Source organism: Enhydra lutris, unplaced genomic scaffold (assembly GCF_002288905.1).
Source record: "Enhydra lutris kenyoni isolate GAN:26980312 unplaced genomic scaffold, ASM228890v2 scaffoldscaffold9, whole genome shotgun sequence".
Lineage (NCBI taxonomy): Eukaryota > Metazoa > Chordata > Mammalia > Carnivora > Mustelidae > Enhydra > Enhydra lutris.
In genome coordinates this window covers 41,737,180-41,747,926 of record NW_019154093.1, presented here as the reverse complement: position 1 = coordinate 41,747,926, position 10,747 = coordinate 41,737,180, and the positions used below count along the sequence as shown (strand labels likewise).

The following is a 10,747-nucleotide window of genomic DNA, read 5'->3' as shown; positions in this document are numbered from 1 at the left end:
CTTGGTCCTAAATCAGGTCTCAACCGTTATCAAAAGATTGGAATCATTCCCTGCATATTTTCAGACCACAATGCTCTGAAGCTAGAACTCAATCACAAGAGGAAATTTGGAAAGAACCCAAATACATGGAGACTAAACAGCATCCTTCTAAAGAATGAATGGGTCAACCAGGAAATTAAAGAAGAATTGAAAAAATTCATGGAAACAAATGATAATGAAAACACAACGGTTCAAAATCTGTGGGACACAACAAAGGCAGTCCTGAGAGGAAAATATATAGCGGTACAAGCCTTTCTCAAGAAACAAGAAAGGTCTCAGGTACACAACCTAACCCTACACCTAAAAGAGCTGGAGAAAGAACAAGAAAGAAACCCTAAACCCAGCAGGAGAAGAGAAATCATAAAGATCAGAGCAGAAATCAATGAAATAGAAACCAAAAAAACAATAGAACAAATCAACGAAACTAGGAGCTGGTTCTTTGAAAGAATTAATAAGATCGATAAACCCCTGGCCAGACTTATCAAAAAGAAAAGAGAAAGGACCCAAATMAATAAAATCATGAATGAAAGAGGARASATCACWAYNAACACCAAAGAAATACAGACAATTATAAGAACATACTATGAGCAACTCTACGCCAACAAATTTGACAATCTGGAAGAAATGGATGCATTCCTAGAGACATATAAACTACCACAACTGAACCAGGAAGAAATAGAAAGCCTGAACAGACCCATAACCAGTAAGGAGATTGAAACAGTCATCAAAAATCTCCAAACAAACAAAAGCCCAGGGCCAGATGGCTTCCCGGGGGAATTCTACCAAACATTTAAAGAAGAACTAATTCCTATTCTCCTGAAACTGTTCCAAAAAATAGAAATGGAAGGAAAACTTCCAAACTCATTTTATGAGGCCAGCATCACCTTGATCCCAAAACCAGACAAGGATCCCATCAAAAAAGAGAACTACAGACCAATATCCTTGATGAACACACATGCAAAAATTCTCGCCAAAATACTAGCCAATAGGATTCAACAGTATATTAAAAGGATTATTCACCACGACCAAGTGGGATTTATTCCAGGGCTGCAAGGTTGGTTCAACATCCGCAAATCAATCAATGTGATACAACACATTAATAAAAGAAAGAACAAGAACCATATGATACTCTCCATAGATGCTGAAAAAGCATTTGACAAAGTACAGCATCCCTTTGTGATTAAAACTCTTCAAAGTGTAGGGATAGAGGGCACATACCTCAATATTATCAAAGCCATCTATGAAAAACCCACCGCAAATATCATTCTCAATGGAGAAAAACTGAAAGCTTTTCCGCTAAGGTCGGGAACACGGCAGGGATGTCCGTTATCACCACTGCTATTCAACATAGTACTAGAAGTCCTAGCTTCAGCAATCAGACAACAAAAGGAAATTAAAGGCATCCAAATCGGCAAAGAAGAAGTCAAACTATCACTCTTCGCAGATGATATGATACTATATGTGGAAAACCCAAAAGACTCCACTCCAAAACTGCTAGAACTTGTACAGGAATTCAGTAAAGTGTCAGGATATAAAATCAATGCCCAGAAATCAGTTGCATTTCTCTACACCAACAGCAAGACAGAAGAAAGAGAAATTAAGGAGTCCATCCCATTTACAATTGCACCCAAAACTATAAGATACCTAGGAATAAACCTAACCAAAGAGACTAAGCATCTATACACAGAAAACTATAAAGTACTCATGAAAGAAATTGAGTAAGACACAAAGAAATGGAAAAATGTTCCATGGTCCTGGATTGGAAGAATACATATTATGAAAATGTCTATGCTACCTAAAGCAATCTACACATTTAATGCAATTCCTATCAAAGTACCATCCATTTTTTTCAAAGAAATGGAACAAATAATCCTAAAATTTATATGGAACCAGAAAAGACCTCGAATAGCCAAAGCAATATTGAAAAAGAAAGCCAAAGTTGGTGGCATCACAATTCCAGACTTCAAGCTCTATTACAAAGCTGTCATCATCAAGACAGCATGGTACTGGCACAAAAACAGACACATAGATCAATGGAACAGAATAGAGAGCCCAGAAATAGACCCTCAACTCTATGGTCAACTAATCTTCAACAAAGCAGGAAAGAATATCCAATGGGAAAAAGACAGCCTCTTCAACAAATGGTGTTGGGAAAATTGGACAGCCACATGCAGAAAAATGAAATTGGATCATTTCCTTACACCACACACGAAAATAGACTCAAAATGGATGAAGGATCTCAATGTGAGAAAGGAATCCATCAAAATCCTTGAGGAGAACACAGGCAGCAACCTCTTCGACCTCAGCCGCAGCAACATCTTCCTAGGAACATCGCCAAAGGCAAGGGAAGCAAGGGAAAAAATGAACTATTGGGATTTCCTCAAGATCAAAAGCTTTTGCACAGCAAAGGGAACAGTTAACAAAACCAAAAGACAACTGACAGAATGGGAGAAGATATTTGCAAATGACATATCAGATAAAGGGCTAGTGTCCAAAATTTATAAAGAACTTAGCAAACTCAACACCCAAAGAACAAATAATCCAATCAAGAAATGGGCAGAGGACATGAACAGACATTTCTGCAAAGAAGACATCCAGATGGCCAACAGACACATGAAAAAGTGCTCCACATCACTCGGCATCAGGGAAATACAAATCAAAACCACAATGAGATACCACCTCACACCAGTCAGAATGGCTAAAATTAACAAGTCAGGAAATGACAGATGCTGGCGAGGATGCGGAGAAAGGGGAACCCTCCTACACTGTTGGTGGGAATGCAAGCTGGTGCAACCACTCTGGAAAACAGCATGGAGGTTCCTCAAAATGTTCAAAATAGAACTACCCTATGACCCAGCAATTGCACTGCTGGGTATTGATTCTAAAGATACAAACGTAGTGATCCGAAGGGGCACGTGCACCCGAATGTTTATAGCAGCAATGTCTACAATAGCCAAACTATGGAAAGAACCTAGATGTCCATCAACAGACGAATGGATAAAGAAGATGTGGTATATATACACAATGGAATACTATGCAGCCATCAAAAGAAATGAAATCTTGCCATTTGCAACGACGTGGATGGAACTAGAGGGTATCATGCTTAGCGAAATAAGTCAATCGGAGAAAGACAACTACCATATGATCTCCCTGATATGAGGGAGAGGAGATGCAACATGGGGGGTTAAGGGTGTAGGAGAAGAATAAATGAAACAAGATGGGATTGGGAGGGAGACAAACCATAAGTGACTCTTAATCTCACAAAACAAACTGAGGGTTAATGGGGGGAGGGGGTTGGGGGGGTGGGATTATGGACATTGGGGAGGGTATGTGCTATGGTGAGTGCTGTGAAGTGTGTAAACCTGGCGATTCACAGACCTGTACCCCTGGGGATAAAAAGATATTATATGTTTTAAAAAAATAAAACTTAAATAAAAAAAAAAATCTGCTTGGGAGTTCAAGAAGCCTTGAGGGAGCTCAATTTATCTTGTTCTCAAATATGTAATAATCTCTTAAGAAATAAAGAAATCAAAATATATTTAAGCAGAAGAAATAATAAGAATAAAAACACTGGAGTATGAAAAATGCTTGTCCTAAAGAATGAAGTAATCTAGAACAGTGCTTTACAAACTTTAGTATGTAAAACTGTTAGCTGGGATTAAGAACAAAAAACAAAAACTCATTTTCGTTGGTTAAGGGTAGGATAGGGAATGAGGTTCTGCATTTCTAAAAATCTCTCATTTGAGGCAGGAGCTTCTGGTCTTCTTACCACAATTTGAGTTGCAAGACTTGAACAATGATCCTTATCATATAGTTTACATTAAAAAACTGCTTATATCAAAATTGCCTAGGTTGTTTGTTAAAATTTTAGGTTCCCAGCGTATTCGGTATGTACAAAATTTCATTGAAGTGAGATGTGGAGAGAAATATCCATTTTAAACATGTAGCTACCATTTAATTCTTATGCATATTAAATTTGAAAACCATTATAGTTGGAAGAGCAGTGACCATAAGAAAGTCTGAAAAGTGATTCCAGCAAAATTGTGAATTAAGGGATTTTGAATATCTTATTTAGGAGCCTGAATTTTATTATGCAGGTAATGGATAACAATAGTAATTTTTAAACAGAACATTGACATTACAGATTTGTGCCTTATGCAAATCATTTTGGAAGTAATATAAAAATAGATGGGGGCATGACTAAATTACATGTACAGATTTCCCCCACTGACAAGTCAAATACATAAGATGGAACAAAATACATGACACAACTGTTCTAAGTCACTGAAGAACATTAACAAAAGACTTTGATCTTTGGAAGAAGGGAAAGACATAAGGTAAGCCTCCACAATATTCCATGAGTGTTCTCACTTTCTGCCTGAGATATTTCTCTGTCACAGAAGAGAAAGTGAAAGGGCAATCATAATGAGTTAACAATCGAGATTAAATTTCTGGGATTATAGAATGACTGCAATTTGTTAACAGGGTAACTGTAGCAAAAGAAGCAACTACACAAAGAGAGGACTATAGACATCTGCATTGAGATTCACTATGGATTTTTGAGTTGAACTGTGCAGAAACAGAGACACTCTTTATTAGATAAGATCACTGATTTATGGTTGGAAAGTATATGGTAATTATGGAAGAGATCATGGAATAATAGAACATTTTGGAGTTCCAGAAACCATAATGGAGACTTTACTAAGTGACTCGGGCAATCAGGTAAGATATCAAAAATCCACACCTTTGGAGTAAGAACCATATTCAGGAGTAAGGACCACATCCTAGAGTAGGAGGTATGCTTTTAGGCTAAGTTTGAAACTCTAATAGACCCAACCTCACAAAAAATCAAATCAAGATCGACTAGGTGAAATGTAACTGCCTTCCAAAAACAAAACAAAACAAAACTTAACATCTTTAAAGGAAGATAAAATGATGATTTATTGTAACAAATAACACATAATGTTTAACATCCAATAAAAAATTTAAAAATATGTGAAAAAACTGGAAAATGTAATATACAGTCAAGAGAAAAAACATCCAATAGAAATAAACAATGGGGTAATCCAGATATTAGAAACAACAGATAAGGGATTTAAAACAGTCATTAATGATAGATTCAAGAATTTAAAGGAAAATATGGAAAAGCAAAGGAACAGATGGGTAAACATAGAAAAGAAATTGAAATTATATTTTAACATCAAGGGAAATACTAGACCTGAAAAATATGGTATCTGAAATGAATAACTCTTAGTAGATTATCATCAGATGGGAGATGGCAGAGGAATCATTTTTGAACTTGAATTCAAGTAATTAGAAATAATCAAAATTTAAAAACAGAGAGAAAGAATATAGAAGAAAACGAACAGAGTGTGGAAGATTACCAAACATTCAAACATACATATTTGAAAAAATAATGATCAAAATTTCTGAAATTGATGAATGCATAAACTTACAGATTTATGAAGCTCAATGGACTCTAAAAAGCACTGTACAGAGAAAAATCATACATAGGTTTATTATAACCAATGTGCTAAAAATTAAATATATTTTCTCTAAAGGACATGAAGTAATTATCACAAAAATTCTAACAATATATTGGAATTTATAACATATGTAGATATAATGTATAAGACAACAATAGTATAAAGAATGAAGATAAAGTGGCATCATACTATGGATGGTTGTTTAAAATGAAATAGTCTGATATTAATAGATAGTGCATGTGTTTATTGAAGATCTATAATGGAATCACTAATCAATTAAGAAATAAGGCATATACGTTTTGCTATAAGAAAATGAAAAGGCAAACCACAGATGGGAAAATTTTGCAAAATGTATATCCAACAAAGGACCCATATCCAAATATATAAAACCCATCTTTTTTTATAATTCAGGAAAACAATAAACCAAATTTTAAAATGGGATAAAGATTTGAAAAGACACTACAGCAAAAAAAAAAAGGTGATAAATAATCACATAAAAATCTATTCAACTTCATTAGTCACTACAGAAATGCAAATTAATCAAAATATTAATATATATCCAATAGAAAGGTTAAAATAAAAAAATATTGACAAGTGTTGGCAAGACTGTATAACATAATCATTAGAAACAAACACATTGCTAATGGAAATGGAAGATGATATAACCAACTCGCTAAAAGGCTTGGCATTTCTTATAAAATAAACATGCACTTATGATCCACCAATTACATTCCTACACATTGCCCAAGAGAAATAAAAACGAACGCTCAAAAAATATCTGCACATGAATATTAACAGCAGCTTTATAACAGTCAAAATATGGAAACAAGTCATCTGTCCATAACAAGTAAATTGTTGAACAAATGGTACTATATACATTGAAAGGAATATAGATCCACCATAAAATAAATGAATTACTGAACATACAACAATAGTATTATGCTAAGTGACAGAAACCATATATAAAAGAAAACATACTGAATGAATTGCATTTAGGTAAATTCTAGAAAGGGAAAAATTATACTGATTGAAAACATTTATGTTTTCCAGAGGTCAGGGGGATAAGGAAGAAATTGACTACAGAGAGGGTATGAAGGAAATTTTTTATATGATAAAATGTCCTATATCATGACTGTGATGACAGTACATGACTATATACATTTTTAAAAGTCATCAAATTGCCCACTTAAAATTGTGACTTTTATTGTTCATAAATTATACCTCAATAAATCTAGCTCCTATTAAAAAAAATAAAAACAAATCAAACGCAAACAAAATAAGTAAGATGAGTTCTAACCAGCCACATGGACTTAAAAAACAAAACACCTGTTCCATTATTATTAATGAAAGCAGAGTTACCCTACTGGTAAAAATTACCCAGCTCTGAGTTGGACCCAGCATGCCAGGGTGTATGATTAAATGAGCTGCTGATATGAACAATAAAAAGATGTGAAAATCAGATTATTCATTTTGTGAGTGGTAAGAAAAAATAAAGTTCACTTGAAATATTTATAAAAATCCAAATAAATATACATAAGTAACTAACTGTTCTGTGTGAACCAAAATATTAAAATCAAGATAGGAAAGGAAAGGAAAGGAAAGGAAATAAAGTCAAGGAAATTTCTTTCAGATAAAAGAGATTCCGAGACAAGAAAACTAAAAATGAATGATTCTGGAATCAATTCTAAACAAGAAAAATATAAACAACCTTTTATAAATGACACTAATAAGATAAATAATCAAATTTGAATCTGGACTATAGATTGTAGTATTGCATCAATGTTAAATTTTCTGATTTTGATCATTGTATTGTGATGATATAAGTGGATTTTCTTTTTTTTAGACAGGTTAGGGAATGGATAATTAGAACTAGATTTAATGCAGTGGTAGTATGAATGGTAGAATGAATGGTACTATGAATGTGTTTTAAAGGAAATTGTAAATTTAATTTGTTTTTGCCTTTGTTAAGGAATAAGTAGAATAATCATGCACTCTATTATAGCCTTTTCAAAATTTTTGCCTATCTTATGTCCTAAGACTCTAAATTTGTTTAAACTTGCTAAAAAATATCTAGTCCATATATCCTTCCATAAAATATATGAAAACAGAAGAAATAGAGCAAAGGCAATTCTAAATATGGAAATTTAGTTTTGATAAACAGAAGTAGAAGAAATTCTGTAAAGACTGTAGCACTAAATCATTCAAAATGTATTTCTATGGTTGTGTCATATTATTAGGAAAACAAACTAATATAGAAAGGAACCCCCCAGTCAGATTCAGAATTCATGGTTTCACTACTGCCTTAAGTCGCTTCTTATTCTTTGGAGCTTTTCTACTTTCATCTCCTGCTAGTCAGCAGAAAAGCCAGATCAGACTCTGCTTACCATATCCTGAGCTCAGCCTCAATTCAAGTTTCACAGGATGATTAGGAGGTATTAAAAATAAGTTAGCACATAACTGACGCTTTCTCACAGGAAAAAAATGACTAGGCACTGGCTGGGCTCAAAAAAGGATGAATATTAGAGCATCTGCACTATGAATCACAGGAATATGTGAATCTGAATCATGGGAAAATATGGCTTCTTTCCCCTCACCATGATAAACTCTAAAGGTTTGGGGAGAGAACCTAGTGAGAAGTGATCCTGATATGAGCAACATCTGCCCCGCTCCCAACTCCTGCACCGCTCCCAACTCCTGCACATACAAAACTGAAATAAAAATAAAATCCTGTCACAGATGCATATAAAATTAAGAAAGAACAAAATATGCAATATAATGACAGTCTGAGAGTATGAGTTAACTGCACTTGATTCCAATCACCATTCTGGCCTTTACTAGATATGTAACTTTAACCTTCGGTTTCCTTTTCTATAAAAAAACGCTATTATGCATATCACTTAGTTATATTAATAGTTAAAGAAATAATGTATATAAAACCTAGTATAATACTTAACTCATAAGTATAGAGTAAGTAAAATTATATATTAAAGTATTATGATTAGAGAAGAAACAATTTATATTTATTTTATATATTCTATACATTTATATTTATGACAATTTCCAGGATCTATCCTAATACTGAATATCCCAGTTTTTCCAATCCAGTTTTATTTTTACCTTCTGATCAAGTACTGAGATTAGCTGGGAAACAGGGATTGATGCAAGGAAATAAACTGAAGAAAAAGTAGGAAAAATAAAAGAAGGAAACAAAAGGGAACTCTAGAGGTATTTTTTTAAAAGATTTTATATATTTATTTGAGAGAGAGAGTGTTGCAAGAGTGTCCATGTGAGGAGTGGTGGAGGGAGGGCAGAGGGAGAGGGAGAGAGAGAATCTTAAGCAGACTCCACACCCAGTGCAGAGCCCCATGCAGGGCTCGATCTCAAGATCCTGAGATCGTGACCTGAACCAAAATCAAGAGTTAGATGCTTAACTAAGTGAGCCACCCAGGTGCCTCTAGAGATATTTTTAATTAAGGTAAATGTGCAGAAAAATAAATGTAGCTTCAATGTGCTTCTTTCATTCTCAAAGACAACCTCATCCTCTACTGCACAGAGGCAACTTGGTCTCTTGGTGAGAAGCTCTGGCAAAGGGACCAGAAGGCCAGGTCCCAAATCCAGGCTAACCCATTAACTAACCATGTAATCTCGGCGATAATAATGGTATTCACTTATAGTTTCTCGTGAGACTTAAATGAGTTAAACATGGAAAATATTACAGAGTATGTACCTGGTATATAGATGATACCAGGTCAATATAGAGAAAGAGCTTCCCCTAGTAATGTAATGCTCTAGTCACTCTGAATGTTTTTCATGATTACCAATTTGCCAACTCCCCATCACACACAGGGGAAGAAGAAGAAGAAGAAGAAGAAGAAGAAGAAGAAGAAGAAGAAGAAGAAGGGAGGAGGAAAGGAGAGAGGGAGGGGGAGGAGGAAGTAGGAGGAGAAGAAAGAAAAAAGAAGGAGAAGAAGAAGAAGGAAGAGGAGGAGGAGAAGGAGGAAGAAGAGAAGAAGAACAAGAAGGAGAAGAGGAAAAAGAAGAATAGGAGGAAGAAGGAGGAGGAGGAGGAAGAGGGAGGAGGGGGAGGAGGAGAAGAAGAAGAAAAAGAGGAGGAAGGTGAAGGGGAGGAAGGGCAGCAGCAGTCTGAAGATACACATCATCTTAAGTTGTAATACAGTATTATGGGAACAAAAATACTGTACCTTGTAAACTGCCAAGTGCAAGGCTGTAAATCCATTTCTTGTTAGTCGAGATGGGCGAAGCCCTTTTAACATAAGGGTTCTAATATGTGACTTGTTGCCTTAAAGAGAAAAGTGAAAAAAGGTTAAATTGTTGTGGGAGTAGACCAAGTGACTTTCAAATCTCTCTTTGACTTAATGATAAATTCACACTGAGGTATGAAAATGTCAGACTTGTGGCACCTGGGTGGCTCAGGTGACTTAGGCAGTTGAGTGGTGAGTGTCTAACTCTTGGTTTTGGCTCAGGTCATAATCTCAGGATCTTGGGATCGCCATGCCTTGGGCTCTATGCTTAGCACAGAGTCTGTTTATTTCCCTCCCCCCTGGACAAACACGCTGGGGCTCTCTCTCTCTCTCTCTCTCTCTCTTAAATAAATAAATAAATAAATAAATAAATAAATAAAATCTTTAAAAAATGTCAGACTGATGTTCTGCAGGCCATTTGTAAAGTTTTCTATTAATTGACAGCCCTCCTTAGTAGTGAACACTTCTATTACATGCATAGAACCTTGTATCAGTGGTGTTTATTTAAATCATTGTGTTACACTTTTTCTGTAGTACTCTCATTATTGGTTGGTTTTGAAACATAAAAACATGAAAATTTATTTTAATAAACAGTGAAACATCTTAGATAAAAATCTAGTTGCACAGGATTCCTCAGAACATTATTAGCAGTAGAGTTTCTTTAGATCAGAGAAATCTGGAAGAAGGAACCGAGGTTGGGAATGAATGTTTAAATTTGGGAGGAAGATCTGTTAAGTAGTCTGTTTAGTTCTGGGAGGAATGCTTAAGGAATATGATTAGAGTTGATATATCTGCATTAGTGTTTTTTATTTAAAACCTGAGTTTAGTGAATACTAGTTTGTATTAACAAAGTAAATATTAATCATTCATTAATAAATTTATTAAGTATCTACTATATGCCAGTGCTTGGGATACATTAATGAACAAAACCAACAAAATACAAGTCCAATTAAACTCTAA

General features: G+C 34.7%; 1 protein-coding gene across 1 annotated transcript in view; it reads right to left on the bottom strand.

The window, feature by feature from the left end:
• Nucleotides 1-10,747, bottom strand: part of LOC111143132 (serine/threonine-protein kinase TNNI3K) — a 312,262-nt gene that overhangs the window by 283,442 nt on the left and 18,073 nt on the right. The window contains exon 4 of the mRNA XM_022496630.1: nt 9,728-9,825. Within this exon, the coding sequence (XP_022352338.1) occupies nt 9,728-9,825 (98 nt within the window). The remainder of the gene's footprint in view (nt 1-9,727; nt 9,826-10,747) is intronic.